We start from the raw sequence: 15,508 nt of genomic DNA on the forward strand, positions 1-15,508 counted from the left end.
AGTCTCAGGTTTCTAACGGAGCAATGCGTGCCTGTCTTGTTTTGTTTTTTAGCTCTGATTGGCCCACCTTCCAAGAATATTAAGAAAAATCCTCCCCTTCCCAAACACTTTGAACGTGAAGTTTCCCAGACATATATATCCATGGAATGGATTTATGAAAAAATATATGGCGTTAAATTTTGTGCCCAGCAAACAGCATTGCACAAGGACTAAAGTTGGTTTCTGGTTCAAGTCATTCTTGGATTTTATTGGACTTGTTGACAAAAACTAAAATATAGATCAGAAGGATGTATAAGTTTTGTCCTTCAACTACCAGGTCCCTAAAAAATAACCACCCCAAATTTATTCAATATATAATAAAGTTAGCGTTTCTTTTGAAACATGTGGTATGAAGCAGTATTTTTCTGTACAGATATTTCATAGAAACCCCACATTAGTTGAAACAACAACATTTATACAGCATACCAAACGTGTTTAAGTTGTTTAAACAGGGTTGCAAATGTAAGGTAAGTTGTTGGGAAGACACTTGTACAATGCAGGAGAAGTTAACAGAGGAATTACAACAGGCACGTATTACAGACAACTGTTTCTTAACAAAAATGTGGTTTTTTTTTAAGACATGTCAGAGGGAACAAAACCGGCTTCATGACAAAAATGCAGAATTCATTTTAACATTACAGACAAAAACAGTCAGTGAGACAGACAGAGGAAGGTGCAAAAACAAACCAACTTTGATGCATTTAAAATTCATTACAATGAACTCGGTTTATATCACATGTTTGTTCATGCTGTGATTCAAAAGAGACAGAATGAGTTTATTCAGACAAGGTAAATACAGTTTCATCATACATCAGGCATGCTGTGTTACACTGAACATGAGAGACTCCAGCACTGTTCATACAGTCAGAAAACAAAACAAAAACCTCTTCAACCATGCCTGAAAGACATTTACACACATCACAAGTGTCTGAAAATAAGTATATTTCTGTAAAAAAAGTATTCTGGTGTTAGTTTACCTTTCTCCAGAGGGGGCAGAAATTCACCTACATTTAAGAAACAGGATAAAAAGATAATTAGTCACATCTTTTAGTAAACGAGTCAGTGAATGAGCAAGAAAAACGTTCCTATTTACCTTTCCTTTGAACCAAACTGATATCAGACGGAGAAAGTTTAGTTTCATCTAAGAAAGAGAAGAAAACACATGTTAATGTGATGATGCATTAACTGAGTTAGAAAGACTTTTATACTTTAGGTGTAAAAGTAAAACCTTTTTCAGTGACTATGTTCACAACAGGTGTGGCAACTGGTTCACCTTTAAAGAGAAAAAACAGTAGAGTAAGTACCATATTGCTATTATATTTTCTGATTGCTGGTTTGTTTATTTCCATGTAAATACTAATGCAGCATTTGTTTTCTGTATAATAAGAATAATAATGCAAAGCAAACCTTGATCACCAACAAACATGCTCAACATATAAGACATGAACAAATCTTTCTTGTCCGAGAACTCCAACACAGCGTCTTCAACAACTTTCATGGGTTCAACAGACACATCAGGCATGATTCCTGAAATATCAGCACACCAAAAGAATCAGGAAACTGCTCAGGCAATTACAAACACTTTCAGGTTGCATTCATTTTCATATCCCTGTATCATACAGTTCAAAGAGAAGTACAAGAAATACAAGCAAATGCAAAAAATGACAACAACAACAACAGGGCAAATCAGCTGATTTAAATATGTTGAAACAGACCTTGTTCACCGATCAGTAATGCGGAGACATAGCCGACAAGCAAGTTTATCTGCTCTGTAGCAATTTCTGCTGTTCCCTTTATGACTGACATGGGGCTAAATCCCAGTGCCTGCTGGATACCTGATCAGCAGAGACGGAAAAAAACGCTTTAGAGCTCCAGTGGAGTATACATCATATAGATACCTGGAAAAAGCTTCAATAAAAGGGAGCTCACACAGGAGATACTGTACCTGATATCGTGTCCAGTATCACATCCAGGATTGCACACAGCACACCCTTGATGTATCCTGCCACTCCACTCACAAAGTCATTAGTAACACTGAAGATATTTCTGCCAATAGGCACAGGGTCAATGAAGCTAACGTCAGTAGTTCCTGAGAAAAACACATATTCATGCTAAAACACCAGTCAAGTAAAAATAAACAATTTTTTTTACATACAATGCTGTGAAAAGTATTTGCCACTTTCTTGATTTCTTTCATTCTTTCTTTTTGCATTTTATCACTTCTGATGTTTCACATCCTTAACCTGATTTTGATTTAGGCAGAGATAACTGGAGTAAATACAGAATGTAGTTTTTAAAAGATGATTTCATTTATTTAAGGGAAAAAGCATCCAACCTACTTGGCCCTATGTAAAAAGGCATTGCCCCCCCTGGTAAAATCATTAATTAAATGTCATTTATCACTTTTTTAAAATCTGAATTCAGTTTCACGAGCCGCACCTAGACCTATTGAATCCTTAAATAGAACCTAGAACCTTTCTGACTAAGTACTCTAAAAGATCTAAAAACCAACACATCATGGAACCATCTAAAGAAATTCAAAAACACATGAGAGACAAAGTTACTGACATCTATCAGTCTGGAAATGGTTACAAATAGGGCTGAAACGATTCCTCGAATTATCCAGGTGACTCGATTAAAAAATTCCTCAAGCCAAATTATCTGCCTCGAGGCTTCACTTAAATCAGTCATGTTTCTATATATGCTGTGTTTCACATGGATGGTTATTTGTGTGGCACGATGTATTTGTTTTTACTGTTATTATAACGTAACATTCAGTAAAGACTATGCGCTGCGCTGTGTTAAAATCATGAGGGAAGAGAAAGAAGGTGATGCATTCATGTTGACAGGCACTCGTCCTGCTGCGTTTTTACGCATCCACTGGCTGTGGAATAATGGCAGATGCAGCATTACACTAATTAGCAATATTTTATTGTGAAAAAGTTTAAATAAAGAAAAACTGTTTACTATGGAGATTGAAGAGCCTTTACCGGTGAAAGTATGCAGATCTCCGAGATTATGTGCAGCCTGCACCACACGCTCATACGAGACAGCGGTCAGTTTATGTCTGCAGACTTCAAGACTTGTCCAAGGCTTTACACTATTTGACACTTTTCAGCAGCAGAGAGATCCTTTTTCTTTCCCGTATTGCTTGAAACCTGTGGCCTGCTTAATAATGTGGAACAGTGCATTTTGAGGTTTTTATTTTTTTTAAAAATAATGGTTGTCATCATGAAGTTTGTTCAAAAACATTTGAATTATGCTCTAATGGCTGATGACTTGAAAAATATCCTGTCATTTGCATTAATATTTAGGAAAATAAGAGAAAAATGTCAACTGCATAATAATGTGGAACGTGGTGTAGCTGTTGATCCTTCTGATGTATCAATTTGACCTCAACCAGTTTCACCACTTTGAGTCAGGTTTCCTCATGTCATACCAGCCTTTGCCCCTTGTCCCTTCAGCCCACGACCCTTACACTCATCTCTTTGTTGATACCTCTCTGTTCACCAACAAAAATTTATTAACTATCCCCTGTTTTTTACTGGTATTGTCTTTGTTAGTGAAAGACATTTCCAAAAACAGTTAAAGACAGATAGGAGAGCTTCTCTAGTGATGAGTGATTAACTAGGAAATAGTGCAAGAACAAACTCCAGCTAACAGTTATTAATTAATTTAAGAACCAGAATCAGTCAACATGTAAAGACAAAGATGCAACATGTTGGCCAGTGTAAATATCATCATCCATATTTTATATTAATGATAATGTAGTGGGTACCTTTTGTTATGTCCAGCACACTGTCTATGACGGTACAGAGCACATCCCGGATGTAGCCCACAACTCCACCAATAGAGTCATTAGTAACACTGAAGACATTTCTGCCGATCACCACAGGGTCCATAAAGCTGACATCTACGGTCCCTGGAATAAACAAAGACAACCTTAAGCACAAAGAACACGTCTAGACCGTGATCATGTATGTTGATTTTAACCATATATCTAATATTAGGTCACAGTTAACAGGGATGTTATACAAAAAGGTAAATACCTTTGACTACATCCAGAATAGTGTCCACAATGCCACAGAGCACATCCCGGATGTAGCCCCCCACTCCATTTACAAAATCATTAGTAACACTGAAGACCCCTCTGCCTATCACCACAGGGTCAATGTAGCTAAGGTCAGTTTTTCCTGAGGAAATCAAGAACATTTATGAGGAGAAATTTAGTTTATTAATAATCAAACATGAGAAGAAAAAACTAAAGCCCCATCATCTGTAACTTAGGGGATTAGGACAAATATAATGTTATTGTCTTGTAAATTAAAAGGGAGGTCACACAAAGTCAGAGATAAGCAGTAGAATACAGACTATATACCTTTGTTTATGTCCTGCATAGTATCCAGCCCAGAATCCACAATAGCACACAGTGTTTCCCTGATGGAGCCCACAACATCATTCATGAAATCATTTGTTGAATGGAAAGCTCGTCTACCAATCACCACAGGGTCCACATAGCTGAGGTAGAAGTTCCCTGTGGTTTTAGGGGGAAATAGTAAAAATATAAATGGTTACAGGGCATGAATGTACGGAGGGTGAGAGTAGCTATGCATGCAATATTTTTTTACTTTATACACACACATAATGGAGCTCTTTCTTTGTCCTTTGTTGGTAGAACAGCATGCTAACTCATCACTAGTCGTTTTATGCACGTTAGATGGTTGGGATAGTAAGCTAAGTCTCTAAAGCACTCTCTTAAAACAATTAAAATGCTTATAGTGTCTGAAGGAGGGAATGAAATGAATGAAACCTCAATGCCTCAATAAAACATAACAAATAGCATTACTGTCTTGTTTTCTCTGGATATCACACAGCTCATTTTTCTCATGATTACAAAATGATTGACTTGTGAAAACTTTGAAAAATTCAAAAAGCATGCTTGTCCATTATTTTCTCCCTTGTTTCTTACCTTCCTCATCTGAAAAATAGCGAACAAATCCATCTTTTGCCACCGTTATTTCTTCAGCAGCATACACAGCAACAGACATGGGGTCTCTTAAATCAGGTGCACATTCTGAGTAGACAGAACACATCCAAATGTTACTATGACTGCTCCAGCACTACCAATAAAGGTGCATAATGGCATGCACGTTAGAATGTTTTTCTCCTACCTTGAAACTTGTTAAGCAGACTGGAGACTTCATCTACAGCATCGGTTGCAGCTTGCACAGGGTCCGTCATGATTTGTTGAATGTCTGAGAGTGATAACAGAAATATAACAAATAAATACACATGTCTGATGACTGGAAAAGGAAGTTAAGATACAGATTTTTAGGTGTTTCTGACTCACCGGGGACTGCCTTATACTCCACAAAGTCAAACATCACCACCCCCACCACCAGCCAGGACAGCAGAGCAGCCAGAGCGATCAGCAGCTCTGCAGACATTTTCAGCTTCCGGAGGAGCCCCAGACCTGCAGATCTGACAGAGCTCGTCTGTGCTGCTCCATTGGCCCCACTGGCTGCAGGGGCCGATCTGGCTCCTTAACAGGAAAGAAAGATACTGAAGTCGCTCTGAGAACTCAATCAGATGTCCTCTTTTGTTTTTTATTTTGTTCCACTACATATCCATATCACTATACTGTATATCTAATGTTTATGGTACAATACAGTGGAATACAAGATTGCAATACTGACTATTTCAAAGAGGCCACAAACATACAGGGATTGCACTGTATGGCGGCCCACTTATGCCAATGTGATGAAAAGGAAAGATCCTACGAGTCCCCTATGAGTTACAAATTTGAAAAAAAAAAAAAAAAGTTAATCACAGCTAATATTATGTTCTTGCAAATCAATCTATACCTGCATTAATGACAATAAAATACAAAATATATATTTTTAATTTCAGTTTGTCAGCAAGAAGAGTTACAAAAAAGGAACATGAATCTTGTATCTATTATTTGAAGCTCTTTAAACGGGCTCCTAAAAATACAGTCCAGTTATTTTTATCATTTAACAAGCTGTAATCTTGTGCAACACAAGTTTAAAAAAAGACTTGAGGACCTCAGTATAAAGCCACCCTATGAGTCTGTTGTCGGTCAATCATGAAGTAAGCATAAAGCTGGCACTCTATCTATCTATCTATCTATCTATCAACATGAAGTTTCAAAAACATCCATGGTTCATAAAGAACCAAGCTATTCTACTTTTTTTAAATAAAGTAAATAGTTTATTACATTTAAATGATCATTGGTCACATTTATTTCCAGATTTTTTTATTCCACCTCACACTGCTGTAGTTGTCATTGTTTATACAGTGCTTAACAAATTTATTAGACCACCCTAACCCTAACCAAAGTAAGGTTTATGCCACAGCTGCCCTAAATCAACAGCATTGGTAATTACCAAAATCTTTTTTTATGTTTCTGCAATGGTTAATACACCAATATGTAGAAGCTCTTAAACTCAAATGTTTTTTTTAATGCTAAAATATAATTATTATTGTTATCCATAAATTTTCAAATTTACAGATTTACAAAAAAACTGAAAAAAATAGTAAAGCACATTATTATTTCTTGATTAATATGTCAAATCATAGTTATTTACTTGCATTCCTGAACAGAAAAATGAGTTTTAGTCGTTGAATGTTATGCTTGATTAATTTCTGACTTCTCAAAGAAGCCCAGTGAGCCGGCTCAGATTTGGGTGAATTCAGTTTGAAATCCCTCATTCCTGTTCAAAATGGTAAAACGTGGAGAGCTCACTGAAAATGAAAGAGTGCACATTAAAGCACTTCATGATGCTGGATGGTCTCTGAGACAAATATGAAAGGTGGTTTAATAAATTTGTTAAGCACTGTACATCTTAATATTGTCTGTAAATATCTCGCTATATTGGCTACGAATATCCACCTATACAGGCTGTAAATATTATCCTATTTTGGCTCTAAATTTCAGCCTATACAGGCTGAGAATATCAGCCCTTATTGGCAGTAAATATTGGCCTCTATCAGCTCAAACTATTGGACTACATGGGAACCCAATATCAGCCTACATCGGCTGTAAATATTGGCCTATATTAGCTGTAAATACTGCTCTGTATTGGTGATAAATACTGGTGTGTATTGGTTGTAAATATTGTTCTATACAGGCTGTAAATATCACCAATATTGATTCATTCCTGCCTGGCACATGTGCTACTTTCCTCTTTTGAATCCCAAGGTTAAATTTCAGCACTTGTGGACATGATTTTGCAGGCACATAAAACATTTAGCCAGGCAAGTGCCTCTTCTATTTTATAAAAACATACAAAAAGTAGATACAGAGAACAGAGAGCTCAACAGTGAAGGTTCAGTTTTCATCTGTTCGTGTGAGGCGTGTGTGATTACTCATGCTAACTTTGACACCATAAAACAATTTTTGCCCCAAAGACTTTAGGGCTGACTTCATGTTGAAAGCAAAAACATGGCACCCTTTTTTAGGCTTGTACAGAGTTAGAGAGAGGTAAATTAGCATCACTGCTAGTGGCTAAAAGAAAAAACTTATGGCTGCAAAGACCACCTAGGCCTGTATGCTGATTAATACATGTAAATATATGAAATCATGCAGGAAAAAAGAGGGATTTTGTGCACAGTAAAACCAAACACATAAATAAAATAAAACTGGGAGGACTTCAACAGAAACGTCTGTGTTGTCAAACTAAGTCCAACCAGAGTAGATCAAAACAAAAGTTTTGGGAGTTTAGAATTGGGAATGTAGCTCAGTAATTGATAAGTAGTTAACTTCAGTGTTATTCAAACAGAAGTATTTGCCTACAAAGCTGTTATTTTGTAAGCAACCACGTGAAGATTCAAGAGTTTCATGTGTTAGATGAGCGGGAATCACATAAATCATTTCATCAGTTATCTAGACTATAGGTGTATGATTTCTGCCTTGTTAGTGGAAAATTCTTCTCTTGGCATTTAATTTCATCATCGTCATCATCAGGTAACAGAGTAAAGCAACACTGCTGAATTTTCCAGCATGGACCTTGTGCCAAACTGTGAGCGTTCCTAACTTATGATTCACTTCCTCTTTTACCAACGCTAATTTAAAAAAAAATACCTTCAGCAAATTGTGCAGAACAGATGAATGGTATCAGTATTTCACCAAAATGTCAGTCTTATTTTTAAAGTTATTCTAAGCTAATTTAAGCATCACTGGGGATAAAGTGTTAGAATTAAACTTCTTTTGACCAGGTTATTTAAGAGGTAGTCTTGTTTTGTAAATGGCAAACATAGAAATTATCTGGAAAAACAGAGGTCAGCTGCAGCAGCAGTCATGTCTGTCACAGGAGAGCAACACTAATACCCTGGCTACATGATCTCCTGTATTTATAGCATCCAGCATTCAACACATTTTGCTATGATGATTCTGAAATCAAATCAAACATTAGCATGACTTTAGTATCTTTTATTGAGGATTAACATGCTTTAATAAAATAAAGTAAATGTAAAAGTGAACTGTAAAGTTGTACATATTTGTGCCCATGCAGGTGTGGCACTCTTACCTTCAGCCATGGTGATATCGAGACAATTTCAAATACTATCTTTTGAGTGGGGGGCAAAGCCACCTCATGCAGATGTTTGATTATAAAATCCCAGCTTCAGTAAAAATCCAATCAGACTCCACAATTGGAAAAAAAAAGTCACAAAATGTTGAATTATTCCATTTCCACTTGAGGTTCAAAGTCTTGTTCCTGGACAGTCTAATCCACAGGTTGAACTTCTCAGAGAAAAATGACAAAATCCAAAATAAACAGTCAGATTTACAGGTGCTGGTGAATTTGGAGCTGCCGGTGCGGCAGCATTGCAGAGGGGGGTCTGGGGGCGGTCGAGCACAGGAAAGCAACGCAGGGGGGGAAGGAAAGAGCAAAGCTAAGCACAAGGCAGGACAGGGAGAGGGGAACAGACAGAAAATCCCACCCAGTGTTATTGGTGCCTCACATGGGTATAGGTCAGAGCCCAGTACAGGGAGGCTTCAAGGTAACTTTATCCCCCACAAGGTCCAAGTTATTCTTAGCTGGAGCTCTGCAAACCAGCCGCTCTGAAGGCCTTTTTTGGCATTCAGAGGGGTGTGTGTGAGATCAGTTGACTGAACTGGGCAGCTCCTCCGGTGGTGGTGGTTTAATCTGCCCACTAAGTGGAACGAATCAGGTGCCCAAGACGAGACATGGACAAAAAGACACTGGGAATTTTTCTTAGACACTTCAAGCAAAACAGCTACATGAATTGTGATATTATTGTCCTTTTTGCTGTAATTCATCCTCGCTAATAAATTCCATTTTGCAGCTTCAAAACAAACATGCTCCAAAAATAATTAAATACTCAATGAACCTGAGAAACTAAACGGCACAACAGCGCCATCCTGCGGTCCTTTAAGGTCTTACAACTATCTATACCGCTGAAAAAAAATATATAGCCCACTGTATGAACGGAATGTGGATTTTGCTACTAAAATGAACAGAAAGAAGACTTAATTTCTTCTGTTAACACATTTCATTGTTTAAAAAAGGTGCTAATTTTCTATTCAAGAATAGACAGTAGCAGAAAAAAAAAATCTAGTAGCACATGTCAAGAGTTTAATACCACAAGGTATAATGTCAAATATAACCGCATGTTCCCTAAACTGCCCTGGGATATTTACGTGTAAATCAAAATGCAAATAATTTTACTCCTTGCTGAGTACTTGGTAGACAAGTATACCAATGTTATACCAATTCTTAAAGATTAATGTGTAACGTTTAAAACAAATGTCTTTGTTATTCTGGATATAATATTCATAAGAGACTACTAAAATATTAATTCTAGTAAAATTAGATTAAATGACGTTAAAATTATAAAATATCAACTTTTAACAAAAATATTCTTAAAGGAAATGATAGTGAGACTAATTTTAAAGTTATGGGAGATTTTTATCGGCCCTATATTAGAGCTTCACTTTACACGTTTATATGCTAACATGGACCAAATATATTAGCATCCCGTCTTTGTTTGCATAGTTAGCGTGCTAATATTTGCTAATATGTGCTTGACGCTCTACATGCACATAAAATGTCATTAGTTTGTAAGAAATTAAACTATGCACATACAGAGGTCTTTTTTTAGATACAACGTTTGAATAGGCCAAGCAGAGTCATTGAACTTAAGCCTCAGGCTGGATGTAAATTTCTGTGCTAAGTTCTGTTGAAATGGATGATGTACCTGAAACGTGTTAGCTTAATTCACTAGAGCAGTGGTTCCCAACCTTTTCCGACTCAGGGCCCACTTTTAAGTTTCAAAAATTTTCGCGGCCAACCTCCGACCCCATATCCTGATACACAATATATATCGCGATATTTTGAAATGGCCTCTCAGCAGCTGTATTAAATTCTGCCCCAAATGGCACTAGTTTGGTGATAAAAATAGACTGTTCAATTGGATTTTTAATAAAATTATATGCAGAAAGTAAAAATCAATATGAAGTCAAATTTAGCTGTTTTATTTTGAAAAGTTCTTCATTCAGTCTTTCACTAATAAATCAAAAATAAATAAATCATGAAATACTCTGTCTTTTACAGTGTATGGAAAGTCCTGAAATGTTTTCTGTGTTATATTTACTATTGATGATTATAAAATGATTATTTTCCTCATTAAGGGTGAAGCAAAACTCACCAATTATGCATGAAGACCTAAACCCTGCAGTCTAGTCCTCCATTCAGGCATTCCCGCCGTTATCTGAGTCATCTTGCGGCGTATTTGAACGAATACCGCTTGAGTTCGACCTCTTCCTTTTTAAAGTTGAACGACTGCTCAACGCTGCAGATCCAGCCCTGTTTCTGTCTCTAAAGTCAGCTAACTCCCCGCTAACTAGCCACGCGGCTGCTGTGTTTACCTTCCTCTCCCTTGCTTCTTGCCGCTGATGCGCATGTGTAAAGGATTTTTCTGAATGGGCGCAGGCGCAGGAGAGAGAGTGAGCTCTCTGCTTTGAGAGATGCATTCAGGAACAATGGGAGAAGTGAAACTCCGGCGAGAAATGCACGCTGGCTGCTCAAAACTTCCACATAATTTATACTCGAAAATTTGCGATATAGTCATTTTAACGACACGCTACATTCACAGACCGAGGGTGAACAGGTAGCACCAGAATCTATTTGTGGCGGTCCGCCACAAATAAATGAATGTATGGGAAACACTACCATATAATGCGTTCTCAGAGCACTTTTTTAAATTGAAGATTGAACATAAAGGACTGAACTGAATACAGGAGAAAAATGTTGGAAGCTCCACAGTTGCTAACACAGCATCTGTAACATGTTGCAACACCTTTAGTATTACAGTTTTCAAGAAGCTGTCAACACAGTAACCTCTAGATAACAACAAAAGTTCCTGTCTCTCATTAACTTGTCACATGTCTAATACTTGAAGGAAAAACAAAACAAAATAATGAAAAGAATATTTGAACATTTCTAATATCCTTTTAAATGTAACTGAGTTTCAACAATAAAACACTATTCTGTATATTTTTATTTTTATATAATTACACCTCCCCCCCCCAAAAAAATCATACTATTTTGGAAATGATTTGGCAGCCCACTTGCAATACCTCCGCGGCCCACCAGGGGGCCGCGGCCCACAGGTTGGGAATCACTGCACTAGACTAATTGGGACTCACATTTTAGGGACATTTGTGAAAACTTCACCGTACTTTGCCTGAGAGCTGTTTGGATAAATTTTATCCAAGTAGACGTTAGTAGTGATGTGTTACGAACGAGCCGAGTTCTTTCTTTCTTTTATTGTGTGTGTAGACCACACATCAAGGATTCATGCTATTTGTTGTAACATTAATGTTTCTGTTGGGGCTGTCAGCCCAGCCAGTGTGACAGACTTCACCTTACCTTAAAGGTGTTTTGGGGAGACAGTATAGGTTATTCTCAAAAAGATAATTTCACATTATTTTTATTAACTGAAAAAATTAAGCATAGTTGTGGTAAACTACAAGCACAAATAGGTCAACAGACAGTCTAACTTAAATCACATGAGCCTCAATATCAACTTGACTTTCTATCAGCTAAAGCCTTTACATAAGTAGCCTATAGAGAAAAAAGACTTTATTTAAAAATGTAAAGTTAAAAAACTAATACATATGATCATTTTCAGCCATCATTGATTTGCACTAGAGCAATACAGATATTCTAAAATATATAGTCTGCAATATTGCAGATAAAGTCCTTTTGAAACGGCTGCATAATTGCTACAGAGAAATAACTGCTGTGTTTGTTTTACAGAGAAGCTGCAGAGCTGGGGGCCACAGGCCTGATGATGAGTGTGAGTTCCATGGGCACAGGTGGAGGGATGTATTTTTCCTCTCTGAGCAGCCGCAGCACCAAATCCCCGCTGTCCTGTGGCCAGCGGTACACACGCGTGTTTAGGAGCCAAGTTGGGACATGCATCTGCATGCACATGTTTGATAACAGACAGAAATAGTAGGGAATGAGAAAAGAGAAATTTTATAGAAACTGCAAAACAGTAAAAAAATGCTTTTGGTTTGACAAATTCTGACCTGGGATGCACCGAGGAAGAGAACAGGTATGAATCTGAAATTCAGGCTGCCTTGTTGAATGAATTCAGTCTGCATCTGTGGAGATGAGAGTTAAGATGAAGTTACTTTAAAGACAAATATTCTCACAGTAATATGTCTGATGTACACAAAGCTCTCTCTCACCATAGAGTGAATATATCTAGTATGTAGGCCGTGGTTATCCACTACTGATCCTTCAATGTCCTGCTTATATTTAGGGCTGATGGCGATTATAATCAGAGCTGATGGCTGAAAAAAATGTATAGACTTAAGACTCTGATGTAATTTTCCCTCATAGTCACGATGCTGACACACCTGTAAAGTAGCTTTCAAATAAGCAATAACAAAACAAAGAATTAAACCAGTTATTGTGGTTATGTTCACCTACATCTTTCAGGTAGCTGTCCTTCCACTTGTTGATATCCATGCTTCTGATTGGGCTATCAAATATGTCAGCCTATTAGATGAAATACAGTAAGTAAGTGTATAATAAATGCTAACAAGGGCCTGTTTTTAATTAGAGCAAAGAGAAAGTCACTTACAGCGGGTCGGAAACCTTGTTTTGTGAGGAAGTCTACAAAAGGGACGATCTCTGATGAAATGTCTGAAGAATATGTTATAAAAACATTTCCTGATGAGAAAAAATATACAGAAAATTAGAGGTGTTATCTAAAACATCTGAAACAAACTTCAATATTAGACAAAGAGAGCCTGAGTAAAGAAAAAGTGTAGGTTTTTTAATGGTGATTTTTATTCATTAAGGGAATTAGCCATCCAATCCTACCTGACCTTATGTGAAAAAGTCATCACCCACCCTTGTTAAATCATGAATTAACTGTGATTAACCACATTTTTTGGAAAGCTGAGTTCAGTTTGACTATCTACATCCAGGCCTGATTCCCGCCAGACCTGTTGAATCCAGAAATCCTAGAACCTGTTTGAATAAGCGAAGAAGACTAAAAGATCTCCAACACATCATGAAGCCATCTAAAGAAATTCAAGAACAGATGAGAAGCAAAGTCATTGGCATTTATCAGCCTGGTATGGGTTACAAAGAAACTTCTTAGGCTCAACCATGGTGAGAGCCATTATCCACAAATGGGGAAAAATTGAAACAGTGGTGGACCTTCCCAGGAGTGGCCGGGATAAAATCCCGGGCAATTAAAGGGATAAAATCCTGAAAACTAGTTAATGTTTGGTACTTTCTAGCAAGTCTGAAGTTGTTTAAGAGATTTATGAAAAAAAAGTAGAAAAAATTACTGATGTATGATGCTTTATTGGCAGTTGTTTTGTTGTACATTTTTGACCCGAAGGTGTCCAGAAGGTGCAAAATGCATCAATAGAGTATTAATGACATGTAAGAGTAAAACATGTTGGATTTCAAAAATTTAACTAGAACGAGAAGTTCCTGCAAAAATTCATGCCACAAGCTCTAAAACTGCCAAAATGATCACAAAATTGAAAAAAAAAGTTGAGAAAAATGTACAAAAATGCCCGAGGGGGGCATAAGGGTAAAAAAACCTAAATGAAGGTTTTGGAGTGTTCAAGCCAAAGTCTGGGCTTAAGTCTGATTGAGATGTTATGGCATGACCATGAACAGGCCATTCATGCTGGAAACCTCCCCCAGTATGGATGAATTAAAACAAAGAAGAGTGGCCCAAAATTCCTCCTCAGAGATGTGAAAGACTTATCGACAGTTATCGCAAACACGTGCTTGCAGTTGTTGCTGCCAAGGATAGAACAACCAGTTATTAGGTTTAGGGGACAATGACTTTCATGTAGAGCCAGGTAGGTACAAGCCAACTTTAAGACCTATAAACAGTCAATGTTAATTCAAAATCACAACTTTATTTAATGTTAAGTAGAAAATTGTGATGTAAAGGGCTTTCTATTCTTCTCATTGAGTGTACTGTTGAGAAATATACTGAAAAAAAAACATGAAAGTCTGGGATGTGCAGTCACTTAACTCTAATTTAACATCTTATCTTTGTTATAAAACAGTATTAAAAAACCTGAAACCCATCGTCACTAGGGATGGGTAAAATATAAATCTTTTAACTTTTGTCATAAGCCAACTTTCTGCACACAAACAATCTGATTTTATATGACTACCCAAGCCCCTAAACTGGCCTGGCAGATTTGTAAAGCCTATGTTTAATATACAATCCACACCGTCTATTATATTGTGATATTGAGGTGACATGCCAGCATTTTTATTAAGCGCCTGGCACAGAAACCTCCTGACCTGACAGCATTAAACTCACACATCTAAAATGAGGTACACAAACAGAAAATACTCTAAAAGATTATCACTTTGCTTAAGAATACTTTGACTTACTGCATTCATCCGGCAGACGGATAGTTATTTTTTTCTCGTGTTGATGATAGACTGAGGCCTCTGCTGCTCCTGCCAAGGTCGGGTTCATCACGGTGACCTGGGACACGCTGTCCACAGGGGGGATGGAGAACTGAGGCACGTTAACCGAGACGCTTCCCTGAGCCAGGCCGTCATTCATATGACCTTTGGGCCTGATGCAGCAACACAGAGAAATATTGAAAGGCTTTTCTGTCCAGTGGCTAACATTTATCACCTCATTCACCCTTTTCTAATAAATACAGCTAGGAAGCACTTTTACCAGTTTTGTGCGTAGATGCGGGGCCCTTCAGGGTGCCAAGGAGTAGGGTGGTGACATGGCTGAGGAGGGGATCTGTGTACTGGGTTGAAGTAATTCTGCCTTTCTCCTGCAGTAGGATAATACCTGACATCCATATCATGAGCAGGTTCTGTGGAAATATTAGAAAGTGTTTCTTTGTGATAGCTCATGGAGAAGAGTTGATCAAATAACCCTAAAAACAGGCAGTGATAAGTGA

General features: G+C 37.4%; 2 protein-coding genes across 2 annotated transcripts in view; both read right to left on the reverse strand.

Moving 5' to 3' along the window:
- si:ch211-266g18.10 (titin) overlaps positions 1-8,954 on the reverse strand; it is a 33,033-nt gene extending 24,079 nt beyond the window's left edge. The window contains exons 1-13 of the mRNA XM_041813204.1: positions 8,589-8,954; positions 5,390-5,581; positions 5,211-5,294; positions 5,009-5,113; positions 4,418-4,573; positions 4,089-4,232; positions 3,818-3,961; positions 1,985-2,128; positions 1,755-1,874; positions 1,447-1,566; positions 1,268-1,312; positions 1,133-1,180; positions 1,017-1,043 (exon numbers count right to left, since the gene is read on the reverse strand). Coding sequence (XP_041669138.1) covers positions 1,017-1,043; positions 1,133-1,180; positions 1,268-1,312; positions 1,447-1,566; positions 1,755-1,874; positions 1,985-2,128; positions 3,818-3,961; positions 4,089-4,232; positions 4,418-4,573; positions 5,009-5,113; positions 5,211-5,294; positions 5,390-5,581; positions 8,589-8,598 — 1,339 coding nt within the window. The 5' untranslated portion in view covers positions 8,599-8,954. The remainder of the gene's footprint in view (positions 1-1,016; positions 1,044-1,132; positions 1,181-1,267; positions 1,313-1,446; positions 1,567-1,754; positions 1,875-1,984; positions 2,129-3,817; positions 3,962-4,088; positions 4,233-4,417; positions 4,574-5,008; positions 5,114-5,210; positions 5,295-5,389; positions 5,582-8,588) is intronic.
- A 3,384-nt stretch (positions 8,955-12,338) lies between these two features.
- Positions 12,339-15,080, reverse strand: LOC121526558 (E3 ubiquitin ligase TRAF3IP2-like). Its single transcript, XM_041813206.1, has 6 exons — positions 14,976-15,080; positions 13,180-13,268; positions 13,026-13,094; positions 12,782-12,886; positions 12,620-12,694; positions 12,339-12,509 (listed from the first exon to the last, which is right to left on the reverse strand). The coding sequence occupies exons 1-6, from the start codon at positions 15,061-15,063 to the stop codon at positions 12,339-12,341; spliced, it is 597 nt and encodes a 198-aa protein (XP_041669140.1). The 5' UTR covers positions 15,064-15,080.
- Positions 15,081-15,508: the final 428 nt, after the last annotated feature.

This window comes from Cheilinus undulatus, linkage group 18 (genome assembly GCF_018320785.1).
Source record: "Cheilinus undulatus linkage group 18, ASM1832078v1, whole genome shotgun sequence".
Lineage (NCBI taxonomy): Eukaryota > Metazoa > Chordata > Actinopteri > Labriformes > Labridae > Cheilinus > Cheilinus undulatus.

Bases quoted from the DNA above. Each gene is read 5' to 3' on its own strand.
- LOC121526558 (XM_041813206.1), bottom strand. From the start codon at position 15,063: ATGAACCCGACCTTGGCAGGAGCAGCAGAGGCCTCAGTCTATCATCAA. The intron at 13,095-13,179 runs GTAAGTGACTTT...TTCATCTAATAG, and splicing joins AACAAGGTTTCCGACCCGCT to GCTGACATATTTGATAGCCC. The intron at 12,510-12,619 runs GTCAGAATTTGT...ATGTGCATGCAG, and splicing joins TCTTCCTCGGTGCATCCCAG to ATGCATGTCCCAACTTGGCT.